Below are 20,441 nucleotides of genomic sequence, written 5' to 3'. Positions count from 1 at the left end.
ATTTAAGATGGGGACGATTTACGCAAGTCAGGCCAACCCAATGAACGAGACCAGACATCCTCTAAATGAGGCACGTTTGGGAATCAACACCTAAGGAGTATGCAATGTCTGATTTCCATAAACGGCGACAAATTTCACCTAACCTCTGATGTACTTGTTTTCTACACTTATCTCAAAGACGGGCTGTCGCTTGCTCATTTGAGCATTACTTACACCTGCGTGAATTTTCAAACTGAAGAGTATGCTACCTTCAAAGCAGGGGTGGGAAATGAAGCATCATAAGGGTTGACCGAAATGCAACACTGAAGTCTGCGTCAAGTGAAGATAATAAGACGTCGCTAAGATTGTACAAAAGCTATTGTTGGAACGGTGTGTCTCGTGAAGTATTTGGACAGTGAATCTTCAAAGTACTTCTTGCTCCGAAATGAATTCATCTCATGCGGTGCTTAAGGAGTGGGGCAATTTAGTGTATCTTTGAAACGATTTGTTTGTCTTGTTTGCCTAACAAAGACTTCTCCACCATATCTCAAAGAGCCACACTTGAGAGGATTTCTGAAATTAATTTTAAGCAAAGTGTCATTTGACCAAAGATCGTTGAATGCTTGAATCGATCAAGAACCAAAGGTGATGTATATTCTGGCTATCTATTCTCCTCTCATAGTCTCTGACCATAAAGCAAAAATGTCAAATTACCACAACTCATCGTATGTTCAAAAGCTACTTCTTAAATTTAGCAGCAATCTCCTTTTCGCTAAACTTTCGTGTCTTCAATCGTAACATGTCAGCTAACTCTTGTTGAGACATGCCTATCTGCGAACCCATTGGCACGAGTTTCTTCGCCAGATGCATGTAATTCTTGGTGAGAACTCGGTAGGTAATCTCCAGGTAATCGATGTTCTGAAATACTAATGCACCTTCATTCATGTAACGTTCTTTTGCTGACAAGAAAGCGTTTGGGTGATCTCTCCAGTGACGAAGTGGGTTGAGATGATGCGAGGTGTGGTAGCCGTCATTGAAGCAAAATCGGTTGGACTAAGAGAAGATTAGCAGTGCTCGGCGTATGAGGGGCTCTGTGTAGACTTACAGGTACATCAATCAACGTGATACTGGATCGGAAGTCAGAGTTTGGGTCTACATCATCCACGAGCGCATGTTGACCCCAATTACCAATCATCAATCCCAGCCGAAGAATGAAGAATGGTAGAAGCAGCGCAAAGAGAGTCGGTTTGAAGTTCCATCGTGCAAGGAAATACATCGCAGTGTATGAGCCTAGCTCTGTACAAGCGACTCGAAATGCCAAGTTATACTTGTTCTTTGAAATAAAGTACATTGGAAGGTCGAACCAGCAGAGAAACATGAATCGTGCTTCATAGTGTAAAAACGCAAGAATTGAGTCTCGTTGGTATCGAATCGTGGTTGATAGATCATCTGGTCCATTTCCTTCGACGTGATGAGCCTTGACGTGGTGATAGTAGTATGAGTCCCAGGTATGGCCCATGAGCGGTTCCAGAATGTAAGGAAAGGTCCAGTCGAAAGCCGCGTATTTTTTGGCCAGTACTCCGTTGTTGTGGATGTGATTATGCATCATGAGAGTGAAAGCGCCTGAGCACCACACAATGTAAAGTATGTGAGCAAATCCATGGAAGATGTTGAAGTTATAGTACAGATACAATGCACTTGGCAGGGCGGTGGTAAAATACACTATTATGTGCGAGAGAAAGACCACATCAGTTTGATGCCTGACAATCGTTCTAGCCCATTTTACGTATTCTTTCATGAACAGATCTCGAATGCCTCTTGGGCTTTGAAAATCGCTGAGATTGTGGTCCCAAGACGAGAAGATTGTAGGTTGGAAATTCGGATGTTTTGGATCGTTGATGCTGCTCAGTACCTCCAGCGCGGAGTCATCAGAAGCGGCATTTTCCAGTTTAGTCGAACCTATATCTTTGTCTTCGAAATTGTTGATGTCCCGGTACAGAACCTCAAGAACAACATTATCGGCTCGAGTGAAGAACGCTTCGTCGGGCGCTTGGTAGTTGGTGGTGGATGCCATTCTGCTCAGCACGTGCTGCAAACGCGAAAAATAAAAGGGGTTGAAGGTAGGAAGCGTCAACACGCAGGATTGAGTTGCGCTGGATTTAGTTATCGATTTGTCGTCAACGCCATCATTCGTTAAATCGACGAGGAAGGACAACTTTGTTGAAGCAGATTGAGAGAGATTGGTGTTGTGAGATCAAAAGTGTCTACGATGTTTCTTCTTTTGTGGGAAGGAGCAGTCAGGCCACGCCGCTGCGGCGTTTCAGGGTCGTATGTGCAGAAAATGCTTGGGGAGGGAGGCTGACAGCGTAACACTTTAATCAAAGGAATCAATTAGAGAATGTCAATTGGGTCGCCTCGTGGTATTTTCAAATCGATCCAATGGGTGCGGTGGACGGAGGGGAATTGTGTCGAGAGTTGTAGGAAGGCAGAGGTGAAAATGTCTGCGAATGACGCTTTGACAAATCGGGTCCACATTTCCTCAAGACTTGCTAGATGTGGGATTCAAAACATCTTCAAATACACCAATATGAACGAGAAATTGGAGCGATTGCGACTACCTATTCGTTTGTCGTTAGCGATAGAGAAATAACCACAACTCTTGTTGGTGTAACATCACTGCTGTCGCCAACCTCTCACCTCAATGGGCCTCGAGCAACGGATTGCCATGCCAAGACCAGTCACCAGTGTTTCTGTTTTTCGCCACGGAGCTAGATCTCACATTCTGCTATCCGCCAGACATGATTAGCTCGAGGATTCGTTTCTGAAGCATCCCAGAAACTTACAAAGTAGGTTATTTGCATGAGCTTAAATTGACGTTCCCGTCTTGGCCAACAAACGGCCTCCCGATCAAAGAGTCTCGACGCGACCACTATTGCCCAAAAAAGCAATCAGTCATAATCCTCAACCTGTCCGAATTTCAAAGAGCGCTCTTAACATCGGCCGATGAATACGGAAGCATCATATCCGGCTGTCTTCCAGGACCGAGCATAATGTTCGCGGTAAGAAAGGCAAGCAATAAGATGAATTGTTTGTCAATTTCCTGCCTCTGGGGTAGATATCGAGTAAGCTGGCTCGAGATGAACAATGCGAGTGGCAGCCAAAATCACATCTTTATATTTCTTCGATCAGCTTGACGAAATACACTCATGTAGTCTATTGCTTTCAGTAAATGCGACTTTGGAGTCTGTTCAAAGCCGTTGGCCGGTAGAATATACGTAACCATACTGCTTGGCTAACAACGTGACAGAATAATTTCGAGGTTATTGCCATTTATGTTTTCAGTAAGGTTCAAGCTCTACTCGAGAACCAGAGGTCCGGAAGAGATATTGTGTTCAATCATCTCTCTAGAAATTTATCATGTAACTCACTATTTTTACAAACGGATACCAACAATAAAGCTCCCGAGTCTCGCATCTATACAAATGCCGACGGCACTTCAGACCGGGATCTGAAGCTATATATTTCAAATGGCGGGGTGCAATTGACAAGGGGAGCTCCTGCAATTGCAAGGTCTTCGCCGCTCACCGAGTGTTTGCAGGCATCCAGCTTGCCATTGCGAGAGTGTAACCACCTGAGAAACCTGGGATAGAAGTAGGCCAAGAGATAACTTCAGGCATCACACTTTGGGGACCCGAAGGACTCATGTAACGTTCACTTGTTCATTCTGAAAGTTAGGGTCGTGAAGCATTCGGTGTTAATTTACATATTCGATTGTTGATGCTGCATCATTAGGCTCAAGAACTTTATCCGTTGAGATGTTTCACAGCATCATGGTGTCTCGGAAGACCATCTAGACTTTTGGAGTATATCGAGTGTTTGAGACGGCTTGCCACCTTCCAATTGGCTTCATTACAAACAACAAACCTCGTCATGGAGGAATCAAAGCACGAGATTGACGTTGAAGCGATTGCAAAGGACGTCTCAAACAACGATATTCCTGCAGATGGGACGACAGAGCTGCTAGACGAGCACTCTTTGAGCTTCATGCAAGCTTTGAAGCTCTACCCAAGCGCAGTAGGATGGTCCATGTTCTTCTCCCTCGGGGTTATCATGACCGCTTTCGATCCTCAACTACTGGGCAGTTTATTCGCGACTCCAGCGTTTCAAAAAGATTTTGGTTATCTATACGGGGACTCCTATATTGTCAGTGCACCATGGCAAACAGCACTTGGGATGGGGAATCCAATTGGACAAGTTGTAGGAGCTCTAGGAGCGGGATATCCTATGGAGTGGTATGGGCGAAAACCGGTAATTTCTTAATCACATTGAACTGTTGTAAGACTAACAAAATGTAGACGTTCATAACCTGCGTTATTTTGACAACAGCATTTATCTTCAACCAATTCTTCGCACGTTCTCTGCCGGTCTTACTTGTCGGCGAATTGATAGGTGGTCTAATTCTGGGCACGTATACAACCATTGCTCCTACATACGCGAGCGAAGTCTGTCCGATAGCTCTTCGGGGTCACCTAACAGCGTACATAAATCTCTGTTTCGTAACAGGTCAATTACTAGCCAACGGTGTGATTGCAGGAACATCGCAACTCTCGAATCATTGGGCATATTCCGCACCCTTTGCGCTCCAATGGGCTTTTCCAGCTATAATTCTCATCGGCAGTATCTTTGCGCCTGAAAGTCCATGGTGGTATATCCGCAAAGGTCGACTTGCGGATGCGGAAAAAGCACTTGGCAGATTGAGCAGTAAAAGTGTGGATAAGAAGGCCGCGTTGAGAGCGATGATCGAGACGGATCGTCTAGAGGTAGAGATGGAAACTGGTACAAGTTACTGGGATTGTTTCAAGCAAATCAATCTGAGGCGGACGGAAATCAGTGTTGGTGTTTTCACGACCCAGGTTTTTAGTGGAATTTATTTGGTGGGATATGCTGCCTATTTCTTTCAGCGTATGTGTGCTTTTCATTTACTCGAGTATTGTAAGAAATTGACAAATTTATAGTTGCCGGGTTGACTGGCCACAAAGCTTTCGATATGAGCGTTGGATTTTTGGCTGTGGGCTGGGTTGGAACAGTACTTAGCTGGATCATGATATCGAAATTCGGACGAAGGAGAATCTATAATATTGGTCTGGCAGTCTTGACTGTCATCATGTTTCTGATTGCGTTCCTGGACTTCGCACCGGATTATGAGAATAGACCTGGCATTATTTGGGCACAGTCCACTCTACTTGTAAGTCATCGCACTTCGAAGCTTCAAAGCTGCTAGCTTACGCTCGGTACTTTAATGTTCTTCGAATGAGGCTAATTCCTGCACAGATTCTCTGGAACGGCGTCTTCGATATTTCAATTGGTCCAATTTGCTACGTTGTAATCTGCGAAGTTTCGGCTACCAAAGTCCGCAGTAAGACCATCGCCATCGCAACAGCGGCACAAGCCATTGTGGGCATCATCATGACAGTCGCGATCCCATACATGATTAATCCGGATCAAGCAAATTTGAGAGGGAAGATGGGTTTGTTCTTTGGTAAGTCATCTCGCTTGAAGTACTCTTCTTTGGGATTTGTGGACTACTTCTGGAATGGAAATCAACGCTAACGCTCCAAACAGGTGGGTTGTCAGTAATCTGTTTCATCTGGGCATGGTTTAGAATCCCCGAAACGAAAGGCAGGACGTACAAAGAACTTGACTTGATGTTCGCCGAAGGAGTCAGGACTCGAGAATTCAAGAAATACAAGTTCAGTTGAAACTTCATCTTGCAACGTAGGCAGCTGTAGATAGTGGACTACTACCATGATAGGCATCAAAGAATTATTGAATAAACAACCAATTGTGGAAATCAGCTATACTCTTCAGCCTAAAGCCGCGTCACATGTCACTCTCACGTACCCACCTCCCCCCACCTATGATATATATATTAATTCCCATATTCTTGACAAGCCGCGTCTCATATCAAACTAAACCCTTACCATTCTCAACATGGCAACGAACTACCTTTTCTCCCCGTCCCTCACTCCAAGCACTCCTCTCCCTACAAATTTCAAATTTAGACCTCTATCCCGCGACGACTACGACGCAGGTCACCTAGACGTCCTGCGTGATCTCGCTGAGGTAGGACCAATCACCAAGGAGCAGTGGACGGAACGATATGATTGGATGAAGGGGTCTCAGGGGAGTTATTATGTGCTGGTTATTGAACATGAGGGTAAAGTTGTTGGGACGGGGACGTTGATTGCGGAGAAGAAATTGTGAGTTTACAGACTGGCTTGTTTTGAGGAAGTGGGTAGAGAGCGAGAAGACAAGAAGTGTTTACGAATATGAGAATATGGATGGAAGTATGCTAACGTTCAAGTCCGTTAAGTCTGTTTCGCTTAGGAGTTCAAGGTCATATCGAGGATATCTCTATCAAAAAGGAGTTTCAGGGGAAGGGGTTGGGGAAGGCTTTACTTGCTGCGTTAGGTGAGGTTGCCAAGGGGGCCGGATGTTATAAGGTATGGTAACCTTTCTTATTGTTGGATTGTGAAGGAGTTTAGTAGGCTAATTGTTGCGTAGAGTATCTTGGATTGTAACGCTCAGAAATCGGAGTTTTATGTCAAGTGCGGGTTTGAGAAGAAGGGCATGGAGATGGAAATGTATTTTGATGAGGAAGCTAGGAAATTTAGTGTATAAAAAGGGGCAGAAGTGTTTGCTCGGCGTCGCGGCAGGCAATGTGGGTATTAAGTGCTCATGAGTGTGCCGTAGCCTTATGACCAGGTTGTTAACTTAGTCATTACATAGTCAGAACTTGATCTTCTGATCTCTTCAGGTTTCAGGAAGATCTTATTTAGTCAAACCATTAGATAAAATATCCGTTTTGTTGTCAATCCAATTGACTAAATATGAGCCTTTAACGGCCACATAAGTTGGCTGCCGCCTTTTTGGCTCTGCTGCGTTAAATTGAGAGAAACTGACTTAGAGGCCAAATAGTTATATTAGATAGGAGTGATTATCATGAAATTAGATCTACTCGTTCAATCTAGAGCGGTTGATATCCTCCCTTGTCCTTTATAAACTCCAAATCATCGCTAGGTTTCTCCATTACACACTATAACATCAATTTCGCGTCTTCTCAACAGGCCATATCCTAAGAATCTTCGCTTCATGAGCCATAACCTCAACCGAGTAAGGCATATCGTATGGTCCCTTATCTTCATGCTTCCACAAATCCCTCACCCTATACTTGTCCCAAGGTATCGTCAAGTCTCTTCGCAAGTTGAGATTCATATCCGCCGTCGCACCGCCGCGGTTCAGTAACGCAACCGCATAACTGTCATCTGCCATTACTTTCGCATATATCTGTTGGGTCTTGTCTGCGCTTTCCCACGCTACATCTGCAGGCTTACCAAGTGGATCTTGATTCAGCTCTATTATCTCGCGATTCAGAAGTGTCGTCAGAGATGTGTTTGAAAGTGTTCGAACATCGGCTCCGATGAGTAATGGCGAAGCTACCATGGCCCACATGCTGAAATGCGTCCTATATTCCACATCGCTTGCCCCGGTTCCGACCAGCTGGCCACTCTTTCCTTCCAGTCCAACAATCAACATATCGTAGTCATTCCAATGACCTGGACCTGAGTACTGTGTCAAGTTTGCTCCTCGATCCAGCATATCCAGCACATCGAAATAGTACTTTTCTCTATTACCGGGGTAGTTGAAATCATCGGAGATATCCTGCCCGATACGCCATTGGTTTGCACCATCAGCTGCTGCCCACTCCCAGACGGAAACCCATCCACAATGGCAAGCGTGATAAACAATTGGCCGTGAAGATGATAAAAGAGCTAGAGACATGGTTCGAACAACTGCTTGGACTTCGGCTTGCGGAGCATCGGCATGAGAACAGCAGCTATCGTATTTGAGATGATCAATTCCCCATGATGCCCAAAGTACAGCATCTTCGCTCTCGTGATCTTTGCTTCCAGTGTACCCAGCGCATGTGAGATCTCCTGGTCCAGAATATATACCCAGCTTGAAACCTTTGCTGTGTGCGTAATCTGCCAACGCCTTGATTCCTGATGGGAACTTGACCGGATCTGCTTCGAGTGGCCCAGGGTGGTCTTTGCGATCTCCTTTGTAGCGCTGCCAACCATCATCTAGATTGATGTAAATGAAGCCAGCCTCCTTCAAGCCACTCTTGTCCATGCTATCGATAGTTTCCATAATCAATTGCTCATTTATCGAATCTCCGAACTGATTCCAGGAGCTCCATCCCATAGCTGGTGTCAAAGAAAGACTGTTGTTCAAATTGCTGGACGAGTTCTGTGCAACGACAGCGAGACATGTGCTCAGCAGGAAGCTGAGACTTAAAAGCCTCATGACGTTCAGTGAGCTCGAGTAGAGAGATTCTGAATTCTAGATGATAGCGGAATTGGCTGGTAGTGATCCTAAGAGAACTGCGATTTGCCTCGAATAAAAAAGTAAAACTCTAGCAAGAAATATAAATCGAGAGCTACAACGGTTCGACACCCCCCGCCGGTACTTCTTGGCAGGGGCACAACATAGCAATTAATTCAAGCAGTAGTCAAGGATGTATTGACATGATGCCCGACCCTGCGCATGTAACATACCACTTGAATTTAGGCATCATTGAAACTACCCCTGCCAAATGGTTGTGCAGATAAACACCCTGCATATGTAGATTCGACCCCGCCTTTATATCGGATCGTAAAAGGAGAGCTTGAAGAGCTCAAAATAAGTCTTTCGAAGGAGGTCAGGAAATGATACAGCCAAGACTGGGGCTCGGAAGCCGACTGGCTTCCATGGACAAGATGTTGAAATAGAACAGAAATATGAAAGCGATATAGAATGATACTACAATGAAAAGATATCGTCTTCAAACTGAGAAAACAATACGAGAGACGCAGTACGAACTGCATGTCACGTACGGTTTCTGTATTGCTTTGAATTTCAATCTGGTAGTGCTGCGAGAACTTCTTCGGGTTGACGAAGAGTGTCGCCGCTGCCCAGTGCCAAGATACTCAAAAGAAGCAAGCAGGACAAGATTCTCGAGCGATAAAAGCTCCTTGAGTCATCAAACGTTGTTTGAGAACCCGAGCATAGGTCTTTGTACTCTTTAAATCCCAGCAGACGAAAAATAACAAGAGCTCGACAACTTCGCAAGCGAGAGACCGATAACTTTATTTCCACCACATGCTATCAATTTAATTGAGACACCCGCCAGACGTTCTGCATCTCGCAGGGGGGAAGTGTTGGTGCAGTAAGCAGACAGCTACACAGCTCAAAAATGATTGAAATGTGCCGCCATTCCCTGGTGAGTTACATAGTAAAGTGCCATGTTTTCTAAGTGATTATTTTACTTGACGTCAGGTTGTTTCAACAGCATACCGCTTACAATACTTGAAAGACCGGCAGAATAAGCATTATGGAGCAAGGTGGAATTATTCTCAGGCAGCTGTCCAGATGAGTATTACTCATCAAGGACTCTATAGTATTGTACACAACGCTCGATAGCCCAGGATAGCATTGGCTATAACGAAGGAGGTAATTTGTGCAATCCCTTGTGTCATTGCTTGTTCAGCATGTATGAAGTTTGGGCGCAAGAGAATAAGATTCAACCAGCCTTCTACGAAACGTTGTACAATTTCTATCACAAATGGCTATATGTGATGAAAGCCTAACACTTCACAAAATCTTGGTAGACCCTTACTGCATATGCCAGATGGCTGCATATGATGGACTGATAATTGCGAGGATAAGGCTTGCGAACACAGAAGCGCATATAAATTTAGGATGTCCGTCTGCTCCGTATAATGGTCGCTGTTCGCTGCGTCAAGAGCATGGAAACAGCCAGGGCCATTCGCTAGATGCGCAAATGTTGACCGCGAGAGATAATTCCCGACGACGTGAGCTCAGTTTCGAGCTACGACGTTGTTCACCATCTACCAGACCTAAGGGAGACCCACAGCGGTAGTCCCAGAAAAATTAGTAGTATCCTGCTCCAAAGAATAACAGTGTCTCTCACCTGGAAAAAAGATGGGTGAAGCGTCGCCCTCAACAGAGTGATCGGAATCGAATTGTAACAGCCCCCCAGCCACAAGTGACCAAGAGACCAGCACACTGCGTATTGCACTCAAGTGTCATGCCGCAGCACACACAATCTTCGCAACGGCTCTCCCATAGGGAAACAAGCACACCACCTTGTCTCCGCACGAGGCGGATATATAGATAGGACTTGCCCCTGCTTTTCTGATGCCAATTGCAGACGCGAGATCACGTCGAACCCTCGCGGGCAGACCTGTACACTTTCCCTGGTGGAGGAAAGGACGAGGTGGATTGAAGAGTACTCCGAATTTCTCATATGCAGATGATAAAATGACCTTCGCAGGTGCATGATTTGACATTCGCGATCTGGGAAGATCGAGCGGGTATCTGTTTGTAGCATAGAAACGCAGTGTTGAAGAGGACGACGCTTGAGGAAAGAAAGAGAATGTCGCGAAGTGGAAAAATATTATTGAGAAAGGGTTGGCGCACAGACCAGGTGCACAAGTCATAGCTGTGGTGGGGCAAGCGTCATATTTCCCGTCGGATCGGAAGAAAGAAGTTCCATCTGGCTGACACGTGCAGCCCTGCCGAATGAACAAAGACTCACTCAGCCACTGCCGGGCTGCTGGGCAGTGAGTGACGATGGAGTAGTGCCATGGCCTTACGCGCAAGCAAATCCCATCGTTCCGGCTGTCCAAATCAACATCAATAATTCTTTACTTCTGATCAATTCTGGAGCGACCAAATCATCAAAAGTACATTGTGTAGCAGTTATAACCCAGGATGTGTTTTATTTTCACTTGTGGAGAGACTGGTAAGCTCCCGGCGTTGCCACTTCCCTCTCGCAAAAAGGCGGGAAACTGACATTCAACCTAGAATTCTCTAAACAACTGCAAGGATACGAGAATGTCGTCTGCCAGTGTCACAACTGTGTAAGTTGCGCATATGCGCTTGCTCTGTAGCTTTCCAGAACGAACTTGCGACTGACCATATGCTAGGGAAACTATGCGGCCAGAGTGATCAAACGAAACCCATGGTTCACCTTCTGCTTCATTCCTGTCCTTCCACTTAGTATCCACGGCCACCAAGATGTCGTATGTTCCATCTGCCGATTTGCGCAACCACTCGAGAATCGACAAGACGTAGTAGCTATGGCGAATGGTGGTGGTGGAGGAGCTATGCCCTTACAACATAATCCACAAGGAGGACCGCCTCAGGGTTGGGGAGGCGGACCCGGAGGTGGCCAACCGCCCAAGCAGCAGCAGAACATGCAATACGGATAGTTGCATTGTCCTGTCGGATTGGAAGGAGGCAAAGGCCATTGTGGCAAGAGTAATTGGACTGATCTTTGGCGTTGTCGATATGAGCGTCGCCGACGTTTGGAAGGAGTTATGAGTTTTTACGGCATTATATTCGAAACATTAGGATTGGAAGGCTTGGCCTGATGCGAGACAAAGTGTCGTCTTGAACAGGGCGCTTTAATATTTTAGCGGAACAGAGTTTGCGTCTTCTGCGGATGAGCGCTCTCGCAACAATTGTATATTTGGCTATTATTAGTACCATATATTTTTTCACTGTGAAGAACAGTTGAGCCAATCTCACTTCCTCTGATGTGTCCACGTCTAGACATGGACCGTGTGAATGTCGTAGATAGTGGCTGGCTGGTCTTCTTGTCCATCCCAATGACAGAAAGCATGGCGCATATACAAGTAATATTGCTTTTTCCCAGCCGCATCTCAGATTTTGACATCAAATGAAATGTTAGCGGCACTCATTTGCAGCTATCGGTTGGTTCCGACGCGGGATTCAAGATATCTTTGTGACGAGAAATATCGTCCGCGGAGTCGTCACGCTACAACTGGCCATACTGCACGTGCGATGTCTTAGTTATTGTTCTTTTCTACGATAATTATTTCTTATCTTAGGATCGTCGAGAATAACTTCGATGCCAGTGGAGAGCAGAAGTCGCACGTCGATCCCAACGTTAAGAAGAAAGAGAGAGTAGCCAGTTGCAAGTCATTTAGCGACCAATCAGCAATTAAATTCTACACCCCAACGCCGGCGGGGCGACGGCAGTTTTCACCCCATCATTTGCAGGGTTTTCACAGGCTTTTTGCGATGTCGGACAGATAGGGCTGTTGGCAAAATCGTAGCAGTCGAAACACGATATTTAGTCAAAGCAATTGACGAAATATCACGATTTGGTCAATTGTTTTCAGTAAATAAGAATGTTTCAATCCCGAAGTCCAGGGACCTTACTCACGATTCACTTAATATATAGAAATCGACTTCAACAGGCAACTGATGTTCCAGCGCGTAGAAGGAGAGAACGCAGACTTTGATACCCAATCTGACTTGGTTACGCCTCAAGTTATCTATCTGCACTTTGGAACTCTTGAACATACTCGTGAGAGAGAATAAGAACAGTTAAAGGCTTTATTGCATTCCTGTTCTGCCCAACTTAGCTTGGAAAAGCTCTGCCCGGTGCACTCCCAAATCCATCATCTCCAATTCCTGTCATAAAGCGAATAATTCCAGCATTATCTAGTAGCCGTTGAGACAATCTACAAAGCTTTTTTAGTCTGTAATAGCTCCCTTCGGCTAAAGTCTTTCACTGTGTCAAAGCGCTTCTTCTCGAGCTTGGTGAGCTTGGTGATCAGCCTTTGACACTTCTTATCATAAGTATCGAGTACATCCTCGTCTCTCATTGGATCTGACAGCTCGCTGATAACGAAATGCACACAAACCTTAGTCTGCCGCTTCAACTGATGGCGTTTCCGCCAAGTCACGTCCCGCATACAGCGTAGCTCCCCGCCTTGGGCAAGGGGTGAGACTGGACGGGGTATCTATTACACACCTCGATCACTCTTATCAAAATTTATTATCAGACCCCATGAACCAAACATCACGACGCCAACAGATTCTTACCAGACTTCTCACACGCCATTGCCCCCATAACCGTCCGCTATGAGTCTAGATGATGTCTCTCCGACGCCGCAAGAGTGGTAGCTGTCTGGATCAAGTAGCATCATGTAGGGTTATTTGCAGCTGGGTGCTTTTTTTTCAGTCTCGCGGAGAGATATGCTGGGATGCATCAAAGCTTCCCATCCACTCATTATTTTGTCAAGGGTAGCTTTCATCTGTGTTGAGATATGTTTTCCTGCCGGTTGCTCAACCCCACACACTGTTGTGGAGCTGTGAGACGAAGCTATATGAAATCTGTGTCCCCCGTCCGATATCTTTTCACAGACTCTGTCTTTCGTAGCTGAGGCACTCCCGAAAGAAACCTCGCAAAGATGCCAATTGATCCTCCTCTTAACGTTGGCTGGGGCTATGGAATAGTCCTAGGTCTGGGTGCTGTGTTCGCGCTGGGCATGGTAAGCTTCCACTTTGCTTGTACTACCGGATTCCAGCTGATAGTCTAATTTAGGTGCTCGTCACATGGATTCTCAAGCGTTATAACAATGAGTTGCAGACATCTGAGATGTTTAGCACGGCGGGCAGAACAGTGAAGTCGGGTCTGGTGGCATCTGCTGTGGTTTCTTCTTGGACATGGGCCGCTACTCTGCTACAGAGTTCCGGTATTGCTTACCGATATGGTGTCTCTGGTCCATTCTGGTATGCCAGTGGTGCTACTGTACAAATTCTCCTGTTTGCAACCATCGCCATTGAGCTTAAGAGAAGAGCTCCAAACGCCCACGTATGACAAGCCCAAAGTCCACTTCGATGTGTCACCGCTAATAACACGATACCAGACTTTCCTTGAAATAATCAAGGCTAGATACGGCGTCGCTGCCCATATTGTCTTTACTGTTTTCGGATTAATGACAAACATCTTGGTTACTGCCATGCTTCTAACTGGAGGTTCAGCTGTCGTAACTTCCTTGACTGGCATGTCCACCGTCGCAGCTTGTTTCCTTCTTCCGCTCGGCGTAGCAATTTACACTATGTTCGGAGGAATCAAGGCTACCTTCTTGACTGATTGGGTGAGTTCCACCAGTTCTATCAAGCTCATTGGGAAAACTCTTCTAACTGCTTTAGGTTCATACATTCATTCTCCTAATTATTATAATTATCTTCTCGTTGGTGACCTACGCCTCAAGCGACCTTCTCGGCTCTCCACAGGCTGTTTTCGATCTCCTAGTTAAAGCCGCTGCAGACCATCCCGTCGAGGGTAATGCAGGGGGAAGCTATCTCACGATGCAATCTACTGAGGGTGCCATCTTCTTCGTCATAAATATTGTTGGCAACTTTGGAACGTAAGTCAATTTCCAGCGTTGGCGACTCCAAAGATTACCTGCTAAGTTTACATCAGCGTTTTCCTTGACAACGGTTACTACAACAAAGCTATTGCTGCTTCTCCAGTTCACGCCCTTCCAGGTTATGTATGTTACCTTTCTCTTTGTTCTACGCCTTGCGGCAGACCTCTTCTTTTGGACTGGAATGTAAATTGAACGGAATCCGTGATTCCATTGCATAAATGGTCCTTCCACTAATATTGACTTCTCTGGCGCGCGGTGGACAGTTGAAGTGGCAGTAACGCCGTACGGACGTCTACCTCATTCAAGGAACAAGACTCTGGAAATTTCATATTTACTGAAAATGGTAGACGAAAACTTCGTGTTTCGTCAACTTGATTGAGTAAATATCAGTTTCCACTGTCTACTGTCACTCAGGTTGTCCACCGCGGAGTCTGAGTGGTGGAACAACTAGGGGTGTCGGCCGACTCCCAGTCACGTGATATGTTTTCAGATATACAACTTTGCTCAAACCTCAACAAGAAACATTGCTAACACCCTTCTTGATCATGGGAGGGATATCTTGGTTCGCTATACCGTGGTTAATGGCGACTACAATGGGTTTAGCAGCTCTTGCGCTCGAAGGAAATCCGGCTTTCCCTACCTACCCGAACCGTATGGACGACGCTGATGTCTCCGCGGGTCTTGTTGTCCCATATGCTGCAGTTGCACTTCTTGGAAAGGGCGGAGCTGTAGCAGTTCTCTTGATTGTCTTCATGGCTGTGACGTCTGCAAGTTCTGCAGAACTGATCGCTGTTTCGTCGATTTTCACCTACGACATCTACCAAACATACTTTAACCCAACCGCTTCAGGTAAAAGACTCATCTACATGTCTCATTGTATGGTCGTCGGGTTTGGATTATTCATGGCAGCTTTCTCTGTTGGGCGTAAGTTGATATCCCCCTTTTTCTCTTCGCTTAGAGCACATGCTAACCTCAATCTTAGTCTTCTACGCTGGTATATCAATGGGATATCTCTATGTAATGATGGGCGTCATAATCTCATCTGCTGTCATTCCAGCAACACTTACTATTATGTGGAAAGGGCATAATAAGTGGGCCGCTACATGTGTCCCCCCTATCGGCCTCGCTTGCGCGCTCATTGCATGGCTCGTCACAGCAAGCAAGACCTGCGGAAAGCTCGACGTCGAGTGTACAGGATCAAACAACCCTATGTTGGCTGGAAACGTTATGGCATTACTTTCCCCTCTGATATTTACCCCAATATTCACCCTTATCTTTGGCGTTGATAATTACGACTGGGTTTCTATGGCAGCTATTCGCAAGGGCGATGATCACGATCTCGCTGCCGAAGCACACATCGATCTTGAGCTCATCCCAGGGGAACGCCTTCGAACTGCCGAAGATGACGCTGCTGAACAAGTAAAACTCCTCCATGCGTCCAAGGTTGCCAAAATAACCACCGTTGTACTCACTCTCGCGCTTCTCATTCTCTGGCCAATGCCTATGTACGGCACCGGTTACATTTTCTCGGAGAAATTCTTCGCCGGATGGGTCGTCGTTGGTATCATATGGATCTTTGGTAGCTTGTTTGCCGTTGGTCTGTTCCCAGTTTGGGAAGGGAGAGCCGGATTGGCATATACCATCAAAGCTATCTACCTTGACATTACTGGCAAGCAAAAGCCAGGCCATCACCATGCCTCGACCGCTACTTATACCGAGGGCAAAGAGACTGGTGTCGATACGCCACCGAATGTTGACACTGTCGATGAGAAGGGGCTTGAAAGTACTTCGCATGCTGTTGCGAAATAAGGTATTGCTGAATTACTGGGCAAGAGGTGATGGAAAGTGGAGTGTGCGTGGTGAGATAAGAGCTATGATACCAACTTGATTTAGTGCTTCAATTTTGTTCATTTAATGCTATTAAGCTTTTGCTTCTACAATTGCCATCATGGAATGAACTTTGTCTCCCATTTGACAAGATAACTCGGATGGAGCTTAACGCGATATCGTTTGCTCAATTCAATTGACGAAATATCGATAATGTCTCAAAATAATCCACGAAATATCGGTAGTCTCTCAATACAATTGAAGAAATATGGTGATTCGGCTGTCCACGAGTGAAGTCGTTATCAATATCACGTGATGTGACTTTCCTCCTTAATTCCATACCCACTGAGCGAAAGGTATTTATTTCAAGCTCTGAAATCGTATAAGGGTGGTCCATCCCTTTATCTTTTCAGCTATCATGGTTTTCCAGTTGCGATTGTAAAGGTCACGTGTTTGATGGGTCAATTGAAACCCGAGAGAAAAGAGACAGCGAAGACACACTGACATCCTATTTGACCTCCTAGCTTCGGCGGCCTTTCAAGAACGCACTAAACACCGGCTTATAAAGGAGAATTCCTCGACATCTTGTGTGTAGTTTACACTTCACACGATTATTCTGCTCCGTACAATGCGCTAATCGATTTGAAGAAGAATATGTAACAGCACCATTCGTCTGCCGCCCTCCGCTGAGGATGGACGTCAAAATACCTTCTGTTCTCTTCTCTTGATCTTCCACTTTTGTAATTTCGACAGAAAAGCAGGAGAAATATTCTTTCCGCCAATTGTGTTGATTTTTGCAATATGTTTCGCATTTGCATTTCTTCAGGCATCATAGCAATTTGAGCCTTGATGATTGGTCTGAAATTTGAAAACTTTCCTTCGACTCTGACATTTTGTGTTGCGGCTTGCGCCTCGCCTTTAAAGTTGAAGGCTTCATGATTACTCTCTTTGTCATCCTCCGTATCTACGACATTGTTGGATGAAGTTGCACTTTGTTCTGTTATTTTTCGAGGCAATAAAGAACATGCATTCAGTCGTGTCATTGTGATAATGGTATGGTATTGGCGGGATACTGGAGAGGTGAGTTGACGATAGTGGCCCCATGTGCTGCCCGAGAGACCATGCTTTCGGCCTCCGGCCCTAGCCTTGAGAATGTTAACACGCGTATTGCTCCTTTCGCACGTAATCGACTGTTCATCGAATCGTATGTTGAAAGCCAAAGTTATGTTTATGTTTTTGAGCAACACCATATCCAGGTTTACCTCACTGCCTTTGCGGCAGAGGACTAATAAGCATGATGAGACCCCAAGACAAATTATATGGGCACCAAAGTTACGGGTATGAAAGTTTTCGAATTGCTTCTCGAATTTTGCTAACATCATCACTAAGCTAGAACTCCTACAAAATATCAAGAAAATTGAGGCCGACGAGCAGAATCACACATGTGAAAGCTACAAGCCAATTACTAGTGGGATGGTTCGCAATGCTGCTTCCGCTCTCTCCGTTGCCAGCACTTTCGTTATGTTCTCCGTGCTGAAGGCCCTCTCCTGTGGGCGCCGTACTTCCAGGTGTAGCATCCTTCGCACGCGGGCAAGACACTGTTGTAGCCACGCTCTGGTTTCGAAAATAAAAGCCTGCCATGACAGGCCAGGCCAAGCTCCCAATGTAGTTGTATGCAGTCGTGTTGCCTGCACTGTGGGCCTTATTACCACCCCAAGCATTCTTTTCCAACCTCCCACCAGCCCACCTTCGAATGGCCGTGGCATCGAAAAACCCCCCAGCACAGGTATTTGTCCATATTGCACTGTCATTGCCCAGTGCAGTGCACGATGGAATTTCGCTTTTGCGCGGACAAGAACAGCTCCTACCGGAACTGGTCTGGACAGCATTTTTCAGCTCCGCAATACATTGATTGTTCAATACGCTCGAACATGTTCCGTCATCACCACGCAACGCCGACGGATAGGGAACATTATCCAATTGCCAGTTGAAGAGGCAAATGTGCCAGTCGTCGTTCACGGAGATGTTCTGGTTCGAGGGTGAGGAGGGTCCGTTGAAGATCAACTTTCCCCCAGTATAGAATATACTCCTTTCCGGTCTGTTCCAGCTGGAATTGACTATGGGTATATCTGCTACCGCTGAAATGGACCAATGCCAACCTTCAATGTTGGAGTTCGAGGACATTGAGAGATTTGGACCGGCGATTGGGAAGTTTCCGGTCGCGTTTGGATGATTGTTAACTAGGTTGTCAAACACTGTTCCAGGAATATCCCACGGAACCATTCCTCCAATCCGTTGAAGGGTTTGAACAGGCGTCTCATATTCAGATTCTGCGGATACAACGTCGAAGTAAGTACAGCCGATGCTGACACCGAGAAGCACGTGAATTGCTTTGGAAATGAAGTACATATTGAGGAGAGAATGACTCCGAGTAAGTTGCTATGTTGAGCTTGAGAGGTTGTATGCTTGTGTGCGGCAAGAAAGAGCTTGCAATAATGGTTTCCGGTTGACAGTTTGACGCTGCGTAGAGGCAATTATGTCTCCCTGGAATTATATTTGAGATAATGATGTGGCAAGAGTCTCTGCAAGACTCTATCTCAGACAAAGTTCTCTTGCGGTGTCTTTATACAACTGAATGAAGAACAACAAATACCAAGACCAAAGGCAAACACCTATTCAGTCCTGAGACTTGACCAACGTCATAATCATTTGTTTCAAGTCTTGGGTTACATTTTGCTGATCATATACTGTCTCGAGAAAATTACAACAAACAACTGAGACCATTTGAATAATAACCAACATGCACGACCCCTCGAATCCAACATTTAGTGTTCCTCCAACTTCTTATACCCGGACCAGCCGGACCTATCAAAATCTACCAGATTCTCTACCAACATCCTATTCTTCCAGATGACAAGGTAAATGGCAGAACTTTATGAGTTTTTAAGTTTCTATTATGATTGATTATTAAAGTGTAAATTAGAGACTGTATATACTCTGGAGACTACTTTCTTTTAAGGGGAGTGCAATAGAGTATATTTCCTGAAAATAATGGAAGAAATCACCATGTTTCGTCAATTGATTCGAAGAAATATCAAATTTCGACTATCAATTATTTTGTCCTCAACGAGCCGTACTCCATATGCTGAGGAGCGGAATCCAGTCTGGAGCTTGCGGCTCCTCCTTAATGCACCTTCCCGCCACTAGCAAAAACCCCACTTTACATCCAAACGTCATGCATTACAACTCCTCCTTCCTGACAGCTAGTTGATGCCATGAGATTTCTGAAGCCATCACTCTTATATTCAAGCAAACCTTCAATTATCTCTATAAGTTTAAGTTGTAGATCAAGTTCAAAATTCCTGCCCTTACGCAATACCATTCCAGCTTGTAGAACACGCTATTTGAGCACTACCAGAACCAGTCAACGGCAAGTCCAGAGCACGATAAACGCCATGTCTGCTCCAAAAGAGTTTCCGCCTGAGAAGGTGAGAATTGTAGTGGCTGAGGTTATGACATTGTTGAAAGAAAAGGGAGAGAGCGTTTGTGTAGCGGAGACGGTTCGTACCGTTCTTTATCTATTTGACAAAGGGGTTACTGGGTGGTCGAAAAAGATTGCTAACAGGCGCTTGTGCGTGCAGGCTGCCGGTGGAATTATATCTGCAAGTATGTTGAGTACATCAGGAGCTAGCAAGTTCTACAAAGGAGGATTAACAGTATGTGTTTCTTCATTGGCTCTTCTCCTAATGGTGGTGATCTGGGTATTCTCGTCAAGCTATAGCGTTACCCCGGCTTCATACGAATCTAAACGATCACTAAATCAACAAATATATAGCTTTACACTCTTGAATCACGCATTGCCTTTGGTATTTACTTTCCTCCTCTTCTACTCAAATTTTGAAACTGAACATCTGCAGCCGGCTGGACACAAGACAACATATCCACCTATCGCGGACCTACCACTGACATCGTGGCCGGATTGGCCTCAAATGTCCGTCCTAAACTAGGTGCCACCTATTGCATCTGTGAATCCGGGACCGCAGGTCCTACCGGCGGCGATACCCCTAACAGAACTCCGTATGTTCACTTTCAAGTATGTGAGGTGCTGATACTGATCTGCGATTAGGGGATATGTTGCTTTAGCTGTTGCGACGGAAAAGGGAGTATATAAGAAGGAGCTTAGTACAGGTCTTGGAGGCGATAGAGAGGGAAATATGATCGCTTTCGCAGCCGAGGCGTTAGGGCTTTTGCGGGACGTTTTGAAAGGGGATGCAAAGTTGTAAGGGCTGAGCCTAGAGTGTTGGGGTACTGTAATTTTAT

General features: G+C 45.5%; 8 protein-coding genes across 8 annotated transcripts; 5 read left to right on the top strand and 3 right to left on the bottom strand.

Annotated features, from left to right (window-relative positions):
• Positions 1 to 717: 717 nt before the first annotated feature.
• Positions 718 to 2,053, bottom strand: GLAREA_03675 (uncharacterized protein; the record flags this gene model as incomplete). Its single annotated transcript, XM_008083928.1, has 2 exons — positions 718 to 1,032; positions 1,085 to 2,053. The coding sequence occupies 2 exons, from the start codon at positions 2,051 to 2,053 to the stop codon at positions 718 to 720; spliced, it is 1,284 nt and encodes a 427-aa protein (XP_008082119.1).
• Positions 2,054 to 3,909: 1,856 nt separating this feature from the next.
• Positions 3,910 to 5,738, top strand: GLAREA_03674 (MFS general substrate transporter; the record flags this gene model as incomplete). The annotated part of the gene is made up of 5 exons (XM_008083927.1): positions 3,910 to 4,287; positions 4,335 to 4,941; positions 4,995 to 5,224; positions 5,311 to 5,518; positions 5,602 to 5,738. 5 exons carry the CDS (start codon positions 3,910 to 3,912, stop codon positions 5,736 to 5,738), a joined length of 1,560 nt encoding a protein of 519 aa, XP_008082118.1.
• Positions 5,739 to 5,970: 232 nt separating this feature from the next.
• On the top strand, positions 5,971 to 6,660 carry GLAREA_03673 (Acyl-CoA N-acyltransferases (Nat); the record flags this gene model as incomplete). The annotated part of the gene is made up of 3 exons (XM_008083926.1): positions 5,971 to 6,239; positions 6,344 to 6,482; positions 6,544 to 6,660. 3 exons carry the CDS (start codon positions 5,971 to 5,973, stop codon positions 6,658 to 6,660), a joined length of 525 nt encoding a protein of 174 aa, XP_008082117.1.
• A 423-nt stretch (positions 6,661 to 7,083) lies between these two features.
• GLAREA_03672 ((Trans)glycosidase) lies at positions 7,084 to 8,346 on the bottom strand (the record flags this gene model as incomplete). Its single annotated transcript, XM_008083925.1, has 1 exon — positions 7,084 to 8,346. The coding sequence occupies one exon, from the start codon at positions 8,344 to 8,346 to the stop codon at positions 7,084 to 7,086; it is 1,263 nt and encodes a 420-aa protein (XP_008082116.1).
• A 2,469-nt stretch (positions 8,347 to 10,815) lies between these two features.
• Positions 10,816 to 11,315, top strand: GLAREA_03671 (ribonuclease p complex subunit; the record flags this gene model as incomplete). The annotated part of the gene is made up of 3 exons (XM_008083924.1): positions 10,816 to 10,846; positions 10,909 to 10,964; positions 11,031 to 11,315. 3 exons carry the CDS (start codon positions 10,816 to 10,818, stop codon positions 11,313 to 11,315), a joined length of 372 nt encoding a protein of 123 aa, XP_008082115.1.
• Positions 11,316 to 13,328: 2,013 nt separating this feature from the next.
• On the top strand, positions 13,329 to 16,103 carry GLAREA_03670 (uncharacterized protein; the record flags this gene model as incomplete). Its single annotated transcript, XM_008083923.1, has 8 exons — positions 13,329 to 13,409; positions 13,463 to 13,732; positions 13,788 to 14,018; positions 14,074 to 14,291; positions 14,348 to 14,417; positions 14,642 to 14,673; positions 14,785 to 15,218; positions 15,277 to 16,103. 8 exons carry the CDS (start codon positions 13,329 to 13,331, stop codon positions 16,101 to 16,103), a joined length of 2,163 nt encoding a protein of 720 aa, XP_008082114.1.
• A 629-nt stretch (positions 16,104 to 16,732) lies between these two features.
• On the bottom strand, positions 16,733 to 18,530 carry GLAREA_03669 (uncharacterized protein; the record flags this gene model as incomplete). The annotated part of the gene is made up of 2 exons (XM_008083922.1): positions 16,733 to 17,406; positions 17,588 to 18,530. 2 exons carry the CDS (start codon positions 18,528 to 18,530, stop codon positions 16,733 to 16,735), a joined length of 1,617 nt encoding a protein of 538 aa, XP_008082113.1.
• Positions 18,531 to 19,576: 1,046 nt separating this feature from the next.
• On the top strand, positions 19,577 to 20,404 carry GLAREA_03668 (CinA-like protein; the record flags this gene model as incomplete). Its single annotated transcript, XM_008083921.1, has 4 exons — positions 19,577 to 19,837; positions 19,957 to 19,987; positions 20,039 to 20,198; positions 20,248 to 20,404. The coding sequence occupies 4 exons, from the start codon at positions 19,577 to 19,579 to the stop codon at positions 20,402 to 20,404; spliced, it is 609 nt and encodes a 202-aa protein (XP_008082112.1).
• Between the last annotated feature and the right edge of the window lie 37 nt (positions 20,405 to 20,441).

Source organism: Glarea lozoyensis (genome assembly GCF_000409485.1).
Source record: "Glarea lozoyensis ATCC 20868 chromosome Unknown GLAREA2, whole genome shotgun sequence".
Taxonomy (NCBI): Eukaryota; Fungi; Ascomycota; class Leotiomycetes; order Helotiales; family Helotiaceae; genus Glarea; species Glarea lozoyensis.
The sequence above is the reverse complement of the archived record's forward strand: the minus strand, read 5'-3'. Positions and strand labels throughout refer to the sequence as shown.